Source organism: Macaca thibetana, chromosome 8 (assembly GCF_024542745.1).
Source record: "Macaca thibetana thibetana isolate TM-01 chromosome 8, ASM2454274v1, whole genome shotgun sequence".
NCBI lineage: Eukaryota > Metazoa > Chordata > Mammalia > Primates > Cercopithecidae > Macaca > Macaca thibetana.
This window is the reverse complement of record NC_065585.1, coordinates 32,920,902-32,942,984: the sequence shown is the minus strand read 5'-3', so window position 1 is coordinate 32,942,984 and position 22,083 is coordinate 32,920,902. Positions and strand designations below refer to the sequence as shown.

Sequence of the window (22,083 nt, the reverse complement as noted above, 5' to 3'; positions counted from 1 at the left end):
GATTTAAACTTAAGACCTAAAACCATAAAAACCCTAGAAGAAAACCTAAACAATACCCTCAGGACATAGGCATGGGCGAAGACTTCACGACTACAACACCAAAAGCAATAGCAACAAAAGCCACAATTGACAAATGAGATCTAATTAATCTAATGAACCTCTGCATAGTAAAAGAAACTATCATCAGAGTGAACAGGCAACCTAGAGAATGGGAGAAAATTTTTGCTATCTATCCATCTGACAAACGGCTAATATCCAGAATCTACAAGGAACTTAAACAAATTTACAAGAAAAAACAAAAAACAACCCCATCAAAAAGTGGACAAAGGACATGAAAAGGGAGTTTCAAAAGAAGACATTTATGTGGCCAACACACATATGAAAAGAAGCTCATCGTCACTGGTCATTAGAGAAACGCAAATCAAAACCACAATGAGATACCATCTCACGCCAGTTAGAATGGCAATTATTAAAAAGTCAGGAAACACGGTGGCTCACGCCTGTAGTCCCAGCACTTTGGGAGGCCAAGGCAGGCAGATCACAAGTTCAGGAGATCAAGACCATCCTAGCTAACATGGTGAAACCTCATCTCTACTAAAAATACAAAAAAATTAGCCGGGTGTGGTGGTGGGCACATGTAGTCCCAGTTACTCAGGAGGCTGAGGCAGGAGAACGGCGTGAACATGGGAGGGGGAGCTTGCAGTATGCAGAGAGCTCCCCACTGCACTCCAGCCTGGGTGACACAGTGAGACTCCGTCTCAGAGGGAAAAAAAAAAAAAAAAAAAAAAAAGTCAGGAAACAACAAATGCTGGAGAGGATGTAGAGAAACAGGAACGGTTTTACACTGTTGGTGGGAGTGTAAATTAGTTCAACCATTGTGGAAAACAGTGTGGTGATTCCTTAAGGATCTAGAACTAGAAATACCATTTGACCCAACAATCCCATTACTGGGTATATACCCAAAAGGTTATAAATCATTCCACTATAAAGACAACATGAACTCTTATGTTTATTGCAGCAGTATTCACAAAAGCAAAGACTTAGAACTAACCTAAATGCCCATCAATGATAGACTGGATAAAGAAAATGTGGCACATATACACCATGGAATACTATGCAGCCATAAAAAGAATGAGTTCATGTCCTTTGCAGGGACATGGATGAAGTTGGAAACCATCATTCTCAGCAAACTAACACACAGGAACAGAAAACCGAACACCACATGTTCTCACTCATAAGTGGGTGTTGAACAATGAGAACATATGGGCATAGGGAGGGGAACATCACACACTGGGACCTGTCAAGGGCTGAGGGGTTAGGGGAGGGATAGCATTAGGAGAAATACCTAAAGTGGATGACAGGTTGATGGGTGCAGCAAACCACCATGGCACATGTATACCTATGTAACAAACCTGCACATACATCCCAGAATTTAAAGTATAATAATAAAAAAAGAAAGAAAAACAGCAGAAGAGAGAAATTAAAAAGTGGACGAAAAAGGAAAAGTAAAAACACAAAGTAGAATAAAAAAAAGATGAAGAACAACAAGTGAAATTATAAGATGTGAAATGAGTGAAAGATGGAGGTAACAAAGTTAAAAAAGAAACTACAATTCTGTCAAGAACCATACTTTTCTAAAGCTAAAGTGTAATAAACAGAGATAGACTATACAGTCTGGAGTTTGAGGTTCTGAAAATATAAAGACACTGTGTTTTGTAAAAAAAGAGTTATCTAATAAAATTGAACTTAGTAACTTGTAATTTGAATTTATAGAAACTTAATAAGTTTCTTGAATACAGATTTTTACACGGTCCATTTATTTGTGGAAATCCTCCATCCTGACAAAAATATATTTGTTTTTGAGTATCAGTTTAATCTATTCAAAAAGTTTTGAGTTCATGTCTAAAGAGTATAACATATCTATATGAAAATATACTACAGACATATTAGAAATCATCAGATGTAACTAAATTTAGACCGTACCGTTAAATATTAGCATTTAAGGAAACTTCTAAGATGGGATTCTTGTTCTTTTTCTAGCAAACCACTCATTCAACATAAGATGAAGTTCTTATGTTACTACTGTATTTACTTAGAATCAATTTTCCCAAAAGTGTCATAATTGAGGAAGTATGGAATTTAAAGAAGAAAAACACTCATATTTCATTATGTTGCTAACTAAATGTATAGAATATGCAGTTTGGGAACTTTTAAAAACAACAAATGAATGTGCGCTGTTCATTTCTTTTACTAACCTGAACAGTTGCAGTTTATTTTGGGGAAGAAAAAACACATTTTACAAAAGCAATTATCCATTTTTATTTTGTTTACATTGCACTGAAAATTTACATCATACTTTTACAAAGTTTCTTTTCATAAAAATATACTTCTTTACAAAAGTGTATGCATTAATATAAGAGGAGTAGCCAGTTGCAGAAGAAACATTGTTTAAACAAGATCTTAAATGTATTAGCCTTAACATTAATGAATGAATCATTGTTATTGCAGTCATTTGAATAAACAAGAATAAATAACTGATGGCATAAAATTTAAAACTGCATCCTGCCAGTAGAGTACAATGTTGAGAAAATTGTATGAATTTCCAAAACAATGTATCTCAAAGTGGTTTACAAGAAATTCACTAAATGTTGTAGAGATAGATCCAAGCAGCGCTCCCAGGTGCAAGGGTTTCTCTTAGGCACTCTGTCTCATGATTCAAAAAGTCGAGACTGTTCACAGAGTTATCCATATTTGAAAGGGACAACAACAAAGAGTTAACACTGGGTACATGATTTCATTCAATGAAGTAAAACATGCTATAAAAGGAAGACAATGACCTATTAAATAAAAATGCTGGCATTGCTGTATGATACAGTTTAAATGAGCCACCAATAACTTACAAATACATATCTTAATTTGACATTGAAAGAAACCTGTTGTATCTGAAACTTGGTGTTTAAGAATAAAGGTATGGAAATTTAAAAATATATAAAAATATGATAAGTCCACAATTTTAGGCAATAAATTTATATTGGTGATTTATAATAACAATTTTTTTCAGTCATTATGTTTAATGGCTAGACCAAAATGTTTTTCTAATCCATTGTTAAATGAAAGTTAAAAGTGTCAAAATAACAGTAAATTTGAAGACTCAACTGGAAGGAAATGTAGATATAAATAGAGTAGATTATTAGGACATTTTATTTGGTCTTTCAAAAATATTGTAAAATGAAGGCTGGTAAGTTTGGTGTCTCAGATAACTGCAAAATAATAATCTTTCTAGACAATTTTTGCCAGCCAAATGGTTTTTGGGTGACAAAACATATTGAAGCTACTATCACATTTGGGATTAAAAAATAATAAAAATAAATAGGAAAAAAACATATTGAAGCATGGAGTTAAACACTACCCCATAGCTCACTGAATAATACTGGTTACTCCATAATGGGGAAATCAGGAGAGTAGCACAATGAACTTGCCATTTGCAGAAACTATGACAACCAGTCCAAAAGAAGAAGAGCAATACAATACTAAAGAATAAAAAACAGAAAGATTCAAATTGGAATGGGCAACCTTATTTCTTCCGAGACATAAATTAGCTCGTAAACATTTAAAGTCATAACTCAATCTTAAATAAGGAAAACAATGTCTCAATTAACAAGAACGAATGGCAGATAGAGTGGTATGAAAGACAGATTTGTGGGCATGATGTAGCTCAGGACAGTTAAAGAGAAGTCAGTGATCTATTGACTCTTGTAAGTATAGCTCTTATTTCTACCCTATATCTTTTTTTTTTTTAAACCCAGTCCCTCTAATATAGTTTATAAAGCACAGAAATACTGATAGTGGATGCTCCTCCAATATATGCAAATAAGTTTATGTTTTAGAATAATCTCCTTTTTAAAAAAAGCAAATAAACTGTGAGTAAGCACTCTCAGAGTGCAGCCAAATTTCTGTAAAACTCTCCATGGTAAACATGAAGAATTATGGTCCAGTTTATGAAAAAACACTCTTCTGTATCATTCCTCAGGAAAAGGTGACCCAGCAAGTCCTGAAAAGTGTGCTTTAATTTTTTTTTAGCAGTGAACTAAATGTGCACTGTTTTGTGTGTCGATTTCCAAGCTTCTGTTGCCTCGTTATACCATTGTGCAAACCGTGTTCAAGTTGGGATCAAATCGTACTGCCTTCCCTTCCACTGACTTCGTGTTGGTGTCATACATGGGATTTTCAAAAGCTGCTTGGCCATTATTATTTTCATGAACTGAACATCCTGTATACTGTGTTTTAGGTGCAGTCCTGTTGATGAGAACATTGATTAGCTATGTGTTAACTTTCTTACAGAAATACCAGACTACAGCTCAAATGTAATGTACAGCATTAGCAAATAATGTAACTTAAAAATATTGAGACATCATAAACACAGTAAGTCAATCTTGAACAATTTCCTTGTTACTTTAAAAACTTGAGTGACTTTTAATTTTACATATAATACATATTTATATACAGCATCAATATTATTAACATAAATATAAATAAATGATATGGCTATAATAAATTTTTTTACTACAAAATTAGGAATTATTATGACTTATCATTTATGGTATAAATAATGATGATGGATTTAAGTCTCATTGCTATTTATTTGTTCATCAAATATTTACTGAACATCTATTACACACCAGTCATGATTCTAGGCATTGGGTATATAATTTTTTTTTAAAAGACTAGTCTTTACTTTCAGGGAGTTCACACTGTAGTGATAGAAAACAAGAATAAATTAAAATAAATAAAACCAAAAATAGTAGCTAATGAGAATTATGATGATGAAAAGGAAAATGGTTAATATGAAAAGTAACTGGAAGCCACTTTAGGAAAGGTAATAGAAAAAAGTATGTTTTAGGAGGTAAAATTTAATCTGAAACTTGAATTAAAAGTCTCTTCCACACTAAAAAGAGAAGGAGATTCCCTGAAAAGTACACAATTAATGCTGAGGCTTAATTTGGAAAGGTACTTTGGAGTATCCCAAAACATGAACACTCAATTTTATTTTTTAAATGGTACACATTAAAGTATGCAAATTCAAAAAGTCAAAGAAGAAATGGCTACACTCATACTCAAGTAGTGAAAATAATTTCTAAAAGATTACTGACACTAAGTTAACCAGACACATGAATTCTGGGTTAGTTGGTTGAGGATGCTGGTCTTGAAATTCTGATTCATTTCTTTATTTCTTCCACCTTTGACTAATGCTAATCTTGTTTATCTTTCCCACAAAGCATATATAACTTGCTCACATTTGCAATGGAAGACAGACAGACTTGCTGCTATTTGCTTCTGGGGCCTAATTCCTAAAACGGATATATCTTAAAATAAATTCGTTTCTCAACTCTGGTGTTGTTTATACTGAACAATCAAATTTTAACTATTAATTTTATTGTAATTTGTAATGCCGTTATATTATTTTACTGTCACTAATGCATTTTCTGAATTTATCTATATTTCCAAAATATTAGGTGATTTCTATGACAATAATTATAAAAGAAACTACCTAAGGTTATTGGGAGAAAGCTAATAACTTGCTCTTACTAGGTGTGTCTAATACTATAATTCTACTGGATCACATTTTTTTTCAAAACTAGATCTAAAATAAAAACCAAAAGCAACATCATTGCCTTCTGATTAGGTAATAATCATGAAGATACAAAATAATTGCCCTTTCTTGATATTCAACAACAACTTGAAGGAAAATATCATCAAGATTTAAAACTTCACACCATGAATAAAATTTAACTCAAAATGAATCAAAGCCCTAAACACAAGAGCTAAATCAATAAAACTCTTAGGAAAAACACATGGCCTTGAATTTGGCAATGGTTTCTTGGATTTAACATCAAAAGTACAGGTAAGAGGAAAAAAAATAAATTTAACTTCATCAAATGGAAAACTTTTGTACATCAAAGAACACTCTCAAGACAGTGAAAATACAACCCATGGAAAGGGAGAAAATGTTTGCAAAACATATCTGATAAGGGTCTAGTGTCTAAAATATATAGAGAATTCTTACAATCAAATAAGACGAACAACCCAAGTTATATATGAACAATGAATAGGCATTTCAACAAAGATAGACAAAGGGCCAACAAGCACATAAAAAGATGCTCAACATCACTTATAATTATGAAAATGGAAATCAAAACCACAATGAGATAAAGCTTCACATACACTGGGATGGCTATAATGAAAAACAAAAGACAAACAAAAGCCCCCAAAACCCAGAAAATAACAAGTGTTGGTTAGGCTCTGGACAAAGCAAAACCTTTATCCATTGTCGACAGTAGTGGAAAATCGTGCCACTGCTGTGTAGAACAGCTTGACGGTTACTCAGTAAATTAAACATTGAATTGCCACATATTCCCGTAATTTCATTCCTGGGTATATACCAAAAAGAACTGAAAATAAGTGTTCAAACAAAAACTTATACACAAATGTGTACAGCAGCACTATTCACAGTAGTCAAAAGGTAGAAACAACTCAAATGTCCATCAACTGATGAATGGACACATTCATCCATACAATGGAATATGATTTAGCCATATAAGAGAATGAATTACTGATGCATGCTATAACATGGATAAAATTGGAAAACATTTTGCTAAGTTTAAGAAGCCAGATACAAAATGTCACATATTGTATGATTCCATTTATGTAAAATATATGCAGAACAAGCAAACAGATTTGTAGTTACCTGCAACTGGGTGAGAGGAGTGAGGAGTGACAACTTAATGAGTACAGTTTCCCTTTGGCATTTTTGGGGTTCCAAAATATTTTGAAAATATACAGTAACGACGGTTGTATGGGACTGCAAATGCACTAAATGCCACTGAATTGTGGTCTTTAAAATGGTTAAAATGGTGAAGTTTATGTCATATCTATTTTACCACAATTTTTAAAAAGTTGACATAGGTTGTCCTATAAATAAATTTAGTGATTATTCTTTATCTATCAATAAAATCTGATATTGGCTAGACCTAAGTAGCTGGTAATTCACTTTCAGTACGCATTTATATAATACTAAATAAATCATTCTTAGATGTTGCAGAATGACCCCAAATGAAAATATCAATTTTGCGGTGGCTCACACCTGTAATCCCAGCACTTTGGGAGGCCGAGGCAGGCGGATCACGAGGTCAGGAGATTGAGACCATCCTGGCTAACAAGATGAAACCCTATCTCTACTAAAAATACAAAAAATTAGCCGAGCGTGGTGGCAGGTGCCTGTAGTCCCAGCTGTTGCTCGGGAGGCTGAGGCAGGAGAATGGTGTGAACCCGGGAGGTGGAGCTTGCAGTGAGCTGAGATTGTGCTACTGCACTCCATCCTGGGCGACAGAACGAGACTCCGTCTCAAAAAAAAAAAAAATCAATTTTGGAGGAAAGGCATTTAGGTTATAGTCATTTAATTATCTGGCTACCCACATATTTTCTCTTAATAAGGGAGTGTCCCAAATAGTGGGACATAGTAAAGCACTCACCAGGATTTGTAATGGACTGAGAGAACAGGATCTACTAATAATATGTACAGCTATGTATTAGATCTATCACAAATATATTAATTACAATTCACCAAAAAGCAACAGAAGATGAATGAGTAGATTAGAGGATTTTGCCATCTGTCTGCCTGGGTAAAATCAGTTAGTGTTTTTATGTGAACTAAGAGGTTTGAACACAAGCTTCTTCCTAGTTTTCTAAATGTATCTGGCAGTAGATATTACCTCTTCAATTTAAACTTTAACCTAGATTTTCTGTCTCTAAAGTCTCATTATAGATAATGTAGAAATAACTTCTATAATTAGGTCCACGTCAGGAAATGGACAGGCAAAAGAAAGGTTACACTGAATACTTGTGCAATTTAAAAGAGCACTTTTGTTACCTTGTATGTAGTGTTGCAGGGGTGGTTAGGGGAAATAAGTTTTTCAATGACTATAGCAATAGTTAGCACACAGAGATTTCAACAACACAGAAAAAAATCTGAAATTAAGATTTGAGCTACAGCAGCAGAAATAATATGAAAAATAGATTTGGGAAACATTTTGTAGCTAAAAATCAATGAGCTTACCTTTGTTTATAAAGATAAAATCCAAATCCTGCAAATATAAGTGCAAAAAAAGGCACAAGAATAGCAATGGCCACAGAACTACTATTTGTACCATGAGGTTGATTTGAAGTATTTAAACCTTCTGACATATTCAGTCCTACAAAATAAAAAATAAATTATAAATACAAAATCAACTCTTTTATCATAATTAATTTCTACTCCCATGAATCAATTAATTTCTTCCATTCTCAAGATATCTACCTGGAAATCACATAGTAAACAAAAATAATTCATGAAACTCCTTCAACTCATTTTCACATATGTTTGGACAATGCCTTTTATGTAGAAGATATGTTTTTCCAGGAAAGGGTAGAGACTGAAAAATAAGCAGAGTCCCTGAACTAAGGAGTTTATACAACAGTGGGAAGACGTATGGAGATACTAATAAGTGTATATATCAAGCATGAATTAACTGTCAATGTGTTTTAGAAAGGAAAGAAGTAATTCTGGAGGATATACAACATTGACTTGAAAAATCATCATAAGCCTAGAAGTGGGAAGGTAAGTGACTTAGGTAGTGGATGTGACAAGCACTGACATGAGATAGGAGTGGGAGATTAAAACAATAAACTATGGCTAGACTATAAAAGGGAATAAATATCATTCTGACGAATCCAAACTTTTTTTTCTTTTTTTCTTTTTTTTTTTTCTTGAGAAACCGTCTCACTTTGTCACCCAGGCTGCAGTGCATTGGAGTGGTCATGGCTGACTGCAGCCTCCACCTCCCTCGCTCAAGCGATCTTCCTGTCTCAGCCTCCCAAGTAGCTGGGACTGCAGGCACATGCAATCACACCTGGCTAACTTTTTTTTTTTTTTTTTTTTTTTTTTTTTTGAGACGGAGTCTCGCTCTGTCATCCAGGCTGGAGTGCAGTGGCCGGATCTCAGGTCACTGCAAGCTCTGCCTCCCGGGTTTACGCCATTCTCCGGCCTCAGCCTCCCGAGTAGCTGGGACTACAGGCGCCCGCCACCTCGCCTGGCTAGTTTTTTGTATTTCTTAATAGAGACGGGGTTTCACCGTGTTAGCCAGGATGGTCTCGATCTCCTAACCTCGTGATCCGCCCGTCTCGGCCTCCCAAAGTGCTGGGATTACAGGCTTGAGCCACCGCGCCCGGCCATAACTTTTGTATTTTTTGTAGACATGGAGTTTCACCATGTTGCCCATGCTGATCTTGAACTCCTGAACTCAAGTTAGCTTCTTGAGTTCCACTTGCCTTAGCTTCCCAAAGTGTTGGGATTACAGGCATGAGCGATGGCGCCTGGCCCGAGTTACTATCCACCTCCGTGAGGAACAACTGAAGGTGTTTAGAAACAAAAGACCCAGTGATATGACATGAGGTTTAGAACATGATTGTAGTAGGATGGACTTCAGGGAATACAAACTGGAATCAGGTGTAGTTAGAAAATTGTAGTGACAATCGAGATTAAAAAAAAAAAGGAATTAAAATTTAAACTAGAGCACTAGGAAGCTAGGAAGTGCATGGGACAATAGATTTGAGGAAGATTTCTTAATGAAAATTAACAGAACTTGTTTAGGTCGATGTAAGAGGCAAAAAGACACAGGATTACAAGTATTCTACTTGAAGCTCAGTAAATGCTGATGGCATCCGCAGAGTTAGGAAATGAGAAAAGCTGTGTTTATCGACACATTTGCACAGGAATGAGGGAAAAGGAAATAGCTAGCAGTTCTTTCTCAAAAGGAAGTAGTTCCTTTGTTATGGGTTCTGCTTCAGACTTGTAGTGTTTGAGACACTTTGGAGAATATTACATGAAAATATTCAGCACTAAATTACACAACTGTGTAAATGCACTATGTTAATGAGTGTTTCATCCTGTTTTTAAGACGAACACAGGCAGGATGTGATGTAAATGGCACCTTATTATTTTTCATGTAGAGAAAGCTAATTTATCTTTTTGATAAACAGTTACATTTAACTAAACCTCACCTTTGTCAAGGTTAAGGAAAATTAATATCTTAGTTTTCACCTTATTTTTCCTGTGACGTAGTACAGCTATGTAAAAGTTCAAAATTTTAAAAAAGTTCATTTTTGGCCAGGCGTGGTAGCTCATGCCTGTAATTCCAGCACTTTGAGAGGCCAGAGGGCAGATCACCTGACGTCCAGAGTTTGAGACCCACCTGGCCAACATGGTGAAACCCTGTCTCTACTAAAAATACATAGCCAGTCATGGTGGCTAATTCCAGCTGCCATGGTGGTGTGCATGGTGACCTGTAATCCCAGCAACTTGGGAGGCTGAAACAGGAGATCCCCTTGAATCAGGGAGGCAGAGGTTGCAGTGAGCCAAGACTGCGCCATTGCACTCCAGCCTGGGTGATAAGAGCATGACTCTGTATCAAAAAAAAAGTTAATTTCTTAAAAGATAAATGTCAAATAATAATTTTTAGAGCCTGAATTTATTCTTAGTGTATCCCAGTCACAGTATAAATAATGGGAGACAGTAGACCTTAGGATAATTATACACCAAAAGCTATGTGTATAAACACATTCTTGCAAGACCATTAAAGGTTTACATATATATAGAAGAGTTGGAAATAAAAATGACAAAGTTCTTTGCTTCCCATTGCAGAAAATTTACATATTTGAAGAGCACCAAGTCCCCAAAAGGGGCCCATTCCTCAAAGTTATTTTCTCGTTCCAGACCGTATGAGTTTCTGAAAGTGTCACTGCATTTTCAGAGGAGTGAAAACTGTGACAATATTCAAACTGAAGAAAAGTAGCACAGTTCTCATGAGATATGATAACATAATTTACAGTTTAATATTTTCTTTTTTTATCTATATCACTTTTTCTCCTTTTTATGTGCTTAAAGGCAAGTCAGTTTGTCATATTTATTAGAAATATCATGAAAACCTAAACACTGTACAGAGTTGGTACATAAAGATCCGATATTTTGAAGACTGTCATTATTTAAAAGGGTTTTCAAAGAAACAATGCATAGTCCTGGCAGTGCAGAATTTACAATGTAGTAAGTGTGCCTAATGTACAGAATCCACAGTCTTTTTTTTTTATGATGTCTGGAATAATAACAGAAGTTCATGAAAATCAAAATGAATAAATTACCCAGTCTTTGTAGGCCAAATTGTCCATAATCTTTGCCTTGAATAAATCCTTGAAATACGTAAGTAGCTCCATCAGGCTCCGCAGAAACCTAAAAATATTTAAAGAACCAAATATATTTGAATACTGGTCATAGCTATGTTTTCCCAGCCTTAATAAATACACAATTTTTTTCTGAAATGAATATTATCACAAGTTCCTTTCTTCTATATTTTCCTCCTTTGCAAAACATAGCACGTTGTGCAAATTTTCCATCATTAAAAGCAAAAGTAAATTTTCTAATTTGAAATAATTATGATATACAAAAAAGAGATTGGTTATTAATGTATGATATAGTTATAGATTTCTTAGAGGTTAAGACATCTGCTGTCAATAAAAAGCAATGACATGATGAAATACAATGATCATTTAAAAATTAAAACATAAAAATACTGTATTTTGTAAATTCTATTACAGTTCCACACCCCGCTCCCCCAATCTTCATGAGAAGAGTTTACTCCCTATCTCATTGAATTGGGGCTTGGTCCTGTGACTTGCTTGGGCCTCTGGAGCATGGGGTTGGGATTGACAATAGTTCAGTTGCAAGCCTAGGCCTTAAGAGCCATACTTTCCATCACACCAAGTGGAAGAAGCCAGCCACAAAAGGCCACATATTATATGATTCCATTCATATGAAAGTCAGAACAGGGAAATCTATACAGACAGAAAATAGATTAGTGGTTACTTAGAGCTGGTTTGAGAATGTAAGGCAGGGATTGATAGCTAAAGGCTGTGGAGTTTCTTTATAACATGAAGAAAGTACTCTAGTCTGGGAGAGGTGGCTCATGCCTGTAATTCCAACACTTTGGGAGGCCAAGGCGGGCGAATCACTTGAGGTCAGGAGTTTGAGAGCAGCCTAGCCAACATGGTGAAACCCCCATCTCTACTAAAATTACAAAAATTAGCCAGAGGTGGTGGTGTGTGCCTGTAATCCCAGCTACTCAGGAGGCTGAGGCAGGAGAATCGCTTGAACCTGGGAGGTGGAGGTTGTAGTGAGCCGAGATCATGCCAGTGCACTCCAGCCTGGGCAACAGAGTTAGACTCTTCCCCGCCCCCAAAAAAGAAAGTATTTTAAAATCAGCTATGATGATATATGCATACATATATGTGTGCATATACTAAACACCACTGAATTGCACATTTTTAAGTGGGTGAATTGTAGGATAAGTGACTTATGTCTACATTGAGCTGCAAGAAAAAGGCATAAGTCAATGGATTTGAGCTTATTTCAGAATCCCAGCTTATTTCAGAACTACTTGCTCCTCTAAGAGTTTTGGACTTCTGACAAGAGAAGTACACGCTCTAGGCAGCAAGTGCCCTTTCAGGCGCTGCGCCAAAATGAGATGATGAGACATGAAGACCTGGACTTAATACCACAGCCTCAAGTAGTGCCTCCACAGCTAACCCATTACAAATGACAAATAACTACATACTTATTATTGTTTGACCCAGAGGCTTCATGGCTATGTCTAATGTTGCCAATGCTAAATACTACATGCGCCTTGCATTTGTATAAAATATTACATTTAAAAGGTACTTTCTATGCATAATGTAATTTGATCTCATAAGTAAAATAGGAAATGTTACATTTCAGCAATTCCTACTACTAAGTAGTAAAGTGATGTATCCTGAAGTTTGTGTTAATTAATGGCAATTAGTTACCTAAGTCATGAATGTTATTATAAAAGTTGTAAAAATCTTGAATCCTCACTCTAAAAAGCAAAGGATACCAAACCACCCCTGGAAGTCTGACATTTCACAACAAGTGATTTATTCTTTATTATCAGACATTATACTCTGGGTGTGGCCACCTTAAAAAATAAAGTACTTCTAAGGAGAAGCTCAAACTCTAATACCTTAATGAATCAATTCACTTTGTTTCCTACATAAAATAATACAATTAAACAATCTGAGTGCATTGAAGATTTGAGTTAGTTCCCAACTCCATGAATACAGAATGCAGAAATAGGATGAACGCTTTTTTTCCTCAGGAACCAAACTTATTGAAGCCTACTAGATAGTAGGTTTCTTGAACTTATTGAAGGCTTATTGAAACTTATTGAAGGCTACTACATAGTAGCCTATGACCCACTACAGTATCTTCTTTACCATTAAGTTTTCCTTACAAAAAAAAGGCTTGGCACTTGAGAGGACACAGTCAGATCTCTCATGCTGACTCTTCAGCAAAGACTCCTGGCCCTTGTGTTTTCCACTGTCAATCTTAAAACTCCACTCACATAAATCACTTAATAGAAGAAGTGACTCCATGGTGAAGCTACAGTAACTGTCTCCCCACAGGAAGCAGCTCACATAAGTTCCTTTTCGTGGACTTTATAAAATAGCCTAAATTCATGCTTCAATATAACAGGAATATTTAATTTTCTGATGTACTTTCTAAATATGTTGCATATTCCTTAAGTAGTAGTGTTCCAAAGATTGAATTATATTTTATCCAGATTCATTTATCATAGTGCTGACTGTAGATGGAATATATTTGATGAAATCAGTGAAAAACTAAATGCAGATCAGCACACACACACATACACACACCCACATCCACCCATACCCCTCCCACACACACATACACCCCCCACACACACACGCATACACCCACTCCCCACACCATACACACACGAAAAAAGTAAGCAAAGCATATCAGAATCCAGCATTCCTAGGCTTGTACTTTAGAATAGTAAATATTTATATTTACTAATATACATGTATGTGTATGTATTCATAATTAGCTAAATTTAGAAAACTCTCGTTTCCTGAACAAGCTATAAATTTATCATTAAAATCAGCAGCAGATGTTGAAATAACTATACTTACAAAGCCATCCATTGCCCAATTTTCTTCCTTCATTTTTTTCACAGAAGCATGAGCAGGTACTTTAATAAGATATATGCGTAACATTAGGCGAGCTTCCTGGCTTTTATATACCCCTGTAAAATGCAAGGACACTTTAGTCTACTTAACTTTGTAAATAGTTATACTTCATTTTATTATCTATCATTCCTTAAATAGATTATGTAAAGATATGTAATAAAAGAAGAAATAAAACAAGGGCAAGTCAAAGATGGCTTAACCTATAATGCTCTTTGCAAATCGTGTAATATACATTGATTTATCTGTCTTCTGAAATCCTCAACTTATTTCTTAATTGTGGGGCTTAAATTACCTATACTATCACAATTAAGCACTAGTGTTCTTAATAACATCATCCCATGATATTCAAAACAAAATGATTTCTTCCCACAATCAGATTCTGAAATTTTCAAGCATACAAATCCAGTGCTAAAATTCCTGATATTTTCCTTAATAATAAATTAGGTGACAACTCTGTGAAAAAAGAGTATTCTAGGTGCTGCTTGAGTTACAGCAGCATATAGGAATATATGTTGTTCCTATTTTTAATAATTTCCAACAAAGTAGGAGGTATAAGGAGGTATAAGTAAGGTAAACAGCTAAATAAAACACATGAGAGAAAGTGATAAATTAAAAGCCAGAGAGAGATCATTTCACACTGGAAGGATCAAGGAATAGTTATTAAGGAAAAGCACTGGAGGGCCAAGCACGGTGGCTCATACCTGTAATGCCAGCACTTTTGGAAGCCAAAGCGGACGGATCGCTTAAGTCCAAAAGTATGAGCTTAGGAGTTCCAGACCAGCCTAAGCAACACGGCAAAACCCCATCTTTAAAAAAAAAAAAAAAAAAAATTTAATTAGCCAGCCATGGTGGCACGCATCTGTAGTCCCAGCTGCTCAGGAGGCTGAGGTGGGAGGATGGCTTGAGCCCAGGAGCCAGAGGTTGTAGTGAGCCGAGATGGCACCACTGCACTCCAGACTGGGTGACAGAGCAAGATCCCATCTCAAAAAAAAAAAAAAAGTATTTGAACTGGTTCTTAAAAATAAAGTAGGATTTTTAATTTGGGAAGATAAATACAAGCAATGGCATAAGAAAAAGAAGCAAAAATATATACAATGATTTTTACACAGTAAGTGTTCTAAGGGTAGCAATAAGCTGGAGTGCAAACATGTTTAGGGAAATAATAGAAAATAGGATCTCAGAAAAATATCTGATAAACCGTTGTTTAAAACTTGACTGTATTCGTTGATTCTAACTTAATTGTTCACCTATGTAATAGGGCACCATAATATGGAGGGTATGAAAAGACAATGAGACATAGATCGTGGCCTAAGGTAAATTATAATCAATAGGCGGAAGACATAAAAGTAATTGATAATAATATTGCTGAAAAATCGCTACAATTGGTTTATATGGAGACAGTAAGTGAAAGCAAATTAATCTAATTATTTGTCTTTCCATATACATAGAAAACTCGTCCATCTATATTAGAATAAGTATACATTTATTTTGGGCTCTTTTATAGAAAATAAAGAAAAATTTTGTTAACACATCAAAGTTACATAAAGCATGAGCCACAATTGAAATGTATTTAAATGAATGTTTCATTCATTTAAAGTTTCTTTCAATTAATATAATGTAATTATATGTATTTTAAAAATTATACTACATATTAAATTCTAATATTTTTACTTTGTGTTTAATGGAGGATCAATCAATAATAAGAATGACACTCAATATATTTTCTTCTAAAACTTATGAAATCAATGAATATAATTATATTTTCCATTTCTTACAGCACAAATTACATTATTATTAATATTTATATGGGTTATATATAGACAAGAATTTTACAGTATCTATTTCATATTTGCAATATCAAATATCATAGTGCCTCATTTTGAAAAATGAGAGCAATTATAATTCAAACGCATTAATTTCAAAATATTTATTGAGGCCTATTTTGTCTCAGATGTTCTGCTAGCCTCTGGGAATACAATATTAAGTTGGAAGGCAAAGAACTTTCTTAGAATTTATTTTATATTGTTAGAATATAGACACATAATAAATAATAAATATAACAAATATAATTTCAAATATTGAAAAGAAAAAAACAAGGTAAGGCTGCCTAAAACTAAGAATATGTCTGACAGCATTTTTAATACAAAGGTTCCTTTAGGTCAGCTCACTGGGAGTATTGCTTGAGGAGGTGACTTTTGAGAGAATATCTGAGTGTTAGGAAAACCAGTGCAATCAAAGATAATGAGAGATGTGTGTACTGGACAGAGAAAACAGAAACTTAAGGAGATTGACCAGGCTTTGGTTCCCTTATGCCTATTTAAACAAGTATAGCTCTATCTTTATTTGTCTTAAATACTGGATATCCATCTAAACATGGTCATTTGAAGAAATAGTTTTGTGGCCACAGAATAGTTGAGAAATCACTGATTTGTTCTCTGTGGTTTTATGAGAATAGAGAAAGATTTAGTTGTATTCATACCTAAATTAAAAGTTATGATCTAATATATGACATCTAATTCTAGCTACCAAAAATTATTGAAGGAACTTATTTTAAAACTAGTTTTATATTTCTTTAGTAATATTCATTCATCAATCCAAAAACCAGAAAACCTTGGTTCTGAGTGAATATGAATGTCATCAAAAGCAAATGTATCAAAATAATCATTTCACCACATAAAAAGTGTTAATAAAAATGATGAAATCATAATAGAAATAAAGGCATGAAGGTATATTTCATTGCTGTTTGTATTGCGATACCTGAAAGTAGCAGCTCCATGTTGCTATTGCTCAGTGTTGCGTTAACTCTCCCAGTGGAAGCATTGAAACTAGTAACCGTCAAGGTCATGGGTTGTTTCCTTCCTTTGAAATTGTAAGAGCCTTTCCATATATAATTTTGGGCAAATACATCATCGGGAACTGTGAATAGATTAAATATACTACACATTAATTGTACAATGCCATATAAATATAAGCATTAGAGTATTAGTTTATTGAATAATGATGTATTGCTAAATATACAATAATGTTGAATGTGTTACAAAATTAATTCTTCATATAAAAGTGTTTCCATTTTTTAGAATAAATCAACATTGTAATAATCTAGAAAACACCAGTTAAAGACATTAGGTTTATTTTTAGAACCCAGGTAATTATAAACTTCACTTATATTTGGTCTTTTATACAATATATTTCTTTCTGAAGGAAAATAAAATAATTACACAGCACCATGGCAGTAAAACTATACACAAGTCCCAAGAGGCCTGCTTTTTTTTCTAGCAGTGGGAATAGATTTTTAAGAGGAATAGCAAAGAGTTAAATTCCGCCTTTGCAGAAAGGTCCTGCAAAATTATCACCAGACAGTGCTTCCGTGTTCCCCCTCATAGAATACTGAGTTTAGTTCTTCTAATAACAGATGGTCCTGAAGAAGAACAGGGCTCTATCATATTGACAGCTTTGAAGTATACAGGTATTTTTAGAAATTGTCACTAGTATTATTGGACTCTCCAGGGTGAGAGATATAGTGTGGTAGAATCAAAGAACATTCTAAAGCTCATAAAATTTTCATCTAAAGAAAAAACACTATTTTAGATACTAGCCAAAAAGACTTATTGTATTTATATAAATTATTTATGTAATTTAGAGTTATATAAATTAGTTATGTCAAAGTCTACACAGCTTCTGGGCAGCAGCTAAGAGAAGCTGCATTAATCCTATACCTCACAGCATAGCGCATCCCTAGAAATCAGGTATTCAAGGGGCCCAGGCTTCTTTAGATGAATGAGTGAATGAAGTGGATTTAGGAAAAAAGTCCTTTTTTAATTTGTCTAACAAGTTATCGATGATTTTTCATCTGATATATGCATGTATCATACTTCTTACCAGTCAGATCACAGGGATTTCTGTTACAAGCTGTGTATTCCCTGAATTCTATTAAACCAAGAAAGCAAAACTACTGTGGCGGATCAGCATAAAAATACCCTAAGAGTTGAGTTTCTACTGAATATTTCAGTAATAACTTTTTATTTCCATGATAATTTATAAGCAATATAGCTCCTTACTTTGATACCATTGCCAGCTTCCATTCTTATTACTTTGGAGTAATGTAATCACTGTGTCTTATTCATGATTTTAAATGAAATACTGCTGAAGGTTTTCTCACATAACATGCTATTTGCCATATAATTTTTATAAATAATTTTACTAAGATTTAGAATTTATTAAGACTTTTTAAAAATTATAAACAGGTGTCAAATTTTATCAAATACTTTATTTGCAAATATTGCAATTATAATTTTTTGCACTAATCTCTTAATGTGATACATTACTTTTAAGGATTATTTAAAACTAAAATATCCCTGCATAGCTATGATGAATCCAAATTGGTTCTTGTGGGTGTTAAACTAAACTAAATATGGCCTGAGAAGGACTCCATAGTTCTATATTTGAGTCCTTGTAGATGAACTGCAACCTAACTTAATAGGCACACAAGATTGAAAACCTAATTTAGGAATATGCACCTGAAACAATAGCTGAGCCTTGGCCAATCCCAGCAGCTGTACTTCCACTATTCATACACTGATGAGTGTTCAAAATGTGTTCAAATAAGGCAAACACAGAACTGTAAGCAATCCAGTTGTTTCTGTCCCTCCCTTCTGATTTCTGTACACTTCCTTTTCTTTGTCTAAAAATTTGTTCTGACCACGAGGCACCCTGGAGTCTCTCTGAATCTGCTGTGATTCTGGGGTCTGCTTGATTCACAAATTGTTCATTGGTCAATTAAACTCCTTTAAATTTAATTTAGCTGAAGTTTTCCTTTTCACGTGGATTATCATTACTACAATGTTGAATTTGATTTGCTAAGATTTTATGTAAGATTTTCTCATCTATAATCCTGAGTCAAATGGACCGGAATTTTTTCGCCTTTATAATATCTTTATCCGAGTTATTAGAGATATGTTGAGCCTAGAGAATGAATTTGATTGTCTAGAAGAGATTTTATAAAACTTGAAAGATCCATTCTGTTCCTTTAAAATGTGGTGAAACTTACCAGTAGAGCCACATAGACCTCATTTTCTTTGTGGAAATAATTTTAACCAGTTCTTTATTTGTTATAAAATTATTCACATATTCTTTTATTAGTTCTAGTAAGATGTAGTGTTCTAGTAATTTGTCTGTTTTGTGTAAATGTTTTTAAATGTTGATAGTTGACAGTTTTCCCTTAATATGTTTTGAATTTCATTAATCTATGTAGTTATGCTCACATTTTCTTTATTATATTATTTTTACCAGAAATTTTGCAACTTTGTTTCTAAAAAGAATGGCATTTGGTTCTGTTGAGATTCTTCTATTGTTTTGGGTGGTTGCTTGTTTTTATTATTATATGATTTCTGCCCTGTTACTGTTATAGTCTTAATGTTCTCTTAAAGGGACACAACTAATTAATTATGAGGCTTTTTTCTTCAATAATGTAAGGAATTTTTTTTTTTTTTTTTTTTTTTTTTGAGACGGAGTCTCGCTCTGTCACCCAGGCTGGAGGGCAGTGGCATGATCTTCGCTCACTGCAAGCTCCGCCTCCCGGGTTCACACCATTCTCCTGCCTCAGCCTCCCGAGTAGCTGGGACTACAGGCGCCCGCCAATGCGCCCGGCTAATTTTTTTTTTTTTTTTTGTATTTTTAGTAGAGACGGGGTTTCACCATATTAGCCAGGATGGTCTCGATCTCCTGACCTCGTGATCCGCCCGCCTCTGCCTCCCAAAGTGTTGGGATTACAGGCATGAGCCACCGCTCCCGGCCAATAATGTAAGGATTTAAGGCACAAATTTCCCTCTTAACTTTCCTTTTCTAATAGCCCTCAAGCTTTGATACTTAAATTTTTCAAAATAATTAAATTCTAATATATTTTGTGTTAATGTCTTCTTTAATTCACAAATTATTAGTACTAATTGTGCTCTGAATTTCCAAACATACATGAATTTTTTTAAATTACATATTTTCTTATTGAACTTTAATTGCATCCTGGTCAGATATGAGCTATGAAGACTAACTTTGTTTTAAAATTTGTTTAATTTTATTTATTATTTAATATATGAGCAGTTCTTTACAGATTTGATGTGCTGGAGCTACTATTCAGAGCTTCCAGCTGGTCCCAAATCAAGCTTGCCCTTAGAAAATTGGGGGCATTGATGAACAATTATGGTTTTCCGACTCTGTTGCAAACAAACTCTGCCTTACTTTTATGTATTCTTTGATTTCCTCAATGGCATTCTGCATGTTTTCAATAAGTGTTGAATGTATCAGTGTAAATCGCAGAACTTTATGGTCCCTCCAGTTTTATAGTATGTACATGGAGCACTTCTAAACCCAACTAAAATTAGATCCTAATGTAGTTCTTGGCCCAATACAACTGAGAGAAATCTGTTTCCAAGGTTAAGATAAGATATTAAGCTCTTATTTTACTGGCAGCTTTTTAATAGTATCACATAAAAAATACAAATACTGAGTAAGAATGATATGGTCCGGCTCTGTGTCAGACCCAAATCTCAACTTGAATTGTACTCTCATAATTCCCACATGTTGTGGGAGGAATCTGGTGGGAGAGAATTGAATCATGGATACTGTTCTCGTGGTAGTAGATAAGTCTCACAAGATCTGGTGGTTTTATCAGGGGTTTCTGCTTTTGCATCTTCCTCATTATCTCTTTGCCTGCCCCCATCCAAGTAAGACAGGACTTGCTCCTACTTGCCTTCCTCCATGATTGTGAGGCTTCCCTAGTCACGTGGAACTGAGTCCACTTAAACCTCTTTCTTTTTAAATTGCCTAATCTTGGGTATGTCTTTATCTGGAGTGTGAAAACAGACTAATACAAAGCAACTCATATATTGAGCCATTTCTATGGGCTAAGCACTTTGCACTTCATTTGCATGAAGCTTATTATATAATTATTTAATTATTATTTATTTTGTATAGAAAATATATGGAGACTCAGATATATAAAATAATTTTTTCCAAGGTCACATGTAAGAGAGTGTATAAGATGGGAATTACATCAAGATTGTAGGGCTTTAAAGTTTATGTTTGTATTGATTGTACTAGGTTTTCTAGTTGGCTTTTTAAATCAAATAAGTGAAAATAAACTGGTCAAGTCCTAGAAGTTACTGATCTTTATTCTCATACCAAGTGTATTTGAATCCTTTTTAAAACATATACATTTAAAAATTTTAAATAAGACCTTATTTTTATTTTTATATTTTAAATGAAAGTATTGTCATTATGCTATAGTCATTTACAGATACTCTTCAAGGAAAATTTCAATATTTTTAGCAGACAGAACTATGAACAATACTTTTGTAATACTAACATGTCACTGTATTACATTGCTTTAAATTCAACATCTTGTGAATTATCAAATTCAAGACAGTCATAGTTTTTATACTTAAATATGTTTTTTAAATACACAGCTACTATGCCAAGAAAACAGTAGACCATTTTTAGAAATAATGAATTCTAGAAAAACAAATGACATTACTAACCACTTAGCTTTGGGCTGGGTGTTCCCAGTGCAGGTCTGGGATCTTTCACCAATATTTTAGAACCAGCTATGAAAAGAAATAAAGGTGTTTACAAAAGTTGATGTAATTAATTACATACACATGTGCGCACACACACACACACACACACACACAACGTGATGCACTGTCCATTTTATTATCTGACATTTCACGTAGATAGTTTTCTCTAAAATATTCCATTCATCACAACATCTCAGTACCCTACTCAATACTCATTATGTAACTGTTGATTTCAGTAATTATTCCCATTACAGTCTATTGGCACAAGGGGCAGATTTGTGTTGCTTTATCATCTTGGGATGTTATTTCTTATTTTAAAGGCATAAACCAAAGTGGAGACAGTTGCCTCCAACATGGAAGCTGA

The 22,083-nt window shown here is 34.3% G+C and overlaps 1 protein-coding gene across 5 annotated transcripts in view; it reads right to left on the bottom strand.

Annotated features, from left to right (window-relative positions):
- Positions 1-2,294: 2,294 nt before the first annotated feature.
- The window catches only part of CSMD3 (CUB and Sushi multiple domains 3), a 1,234,985-nt gene continuing 1,215,196 nt past the window's right edge, over positions 2,295-22,083 (bottom strand). For all 5 annotated transcript variants that reach the window (XM_050802135.1, XM_050802136.1, XM_050802137.1 and 2 more), the window contains 6 exons: positions 21,681-21,746; positions 16,909-17,067; positions 14,095-14,207; positions 11,230-11,317; positions 8,114-8,249; positions 2,295-4,296 (listed from right to left, as the gene is read on the bottom strand). In XM_050802135.1, the coding sequence (XP_050658092.1) occupies positions 4,137-4,296; positions 8,114-8,249; positions 11,230-11,317; positions 14,095-14,207; positions 16,909-17,067; positions 21,681-21,746 (722 nt within the window). In that variant the 3' untranslated portion in view covers positions 2,295-4,136. The remainder of the gene's footprint in view (positions 4,297-8,113; positions 8,250-11,229; positions 11,318-14,094; positions 14,208-16,908; positions 17,068-21,680; positions 21,747-22,083) is intronic.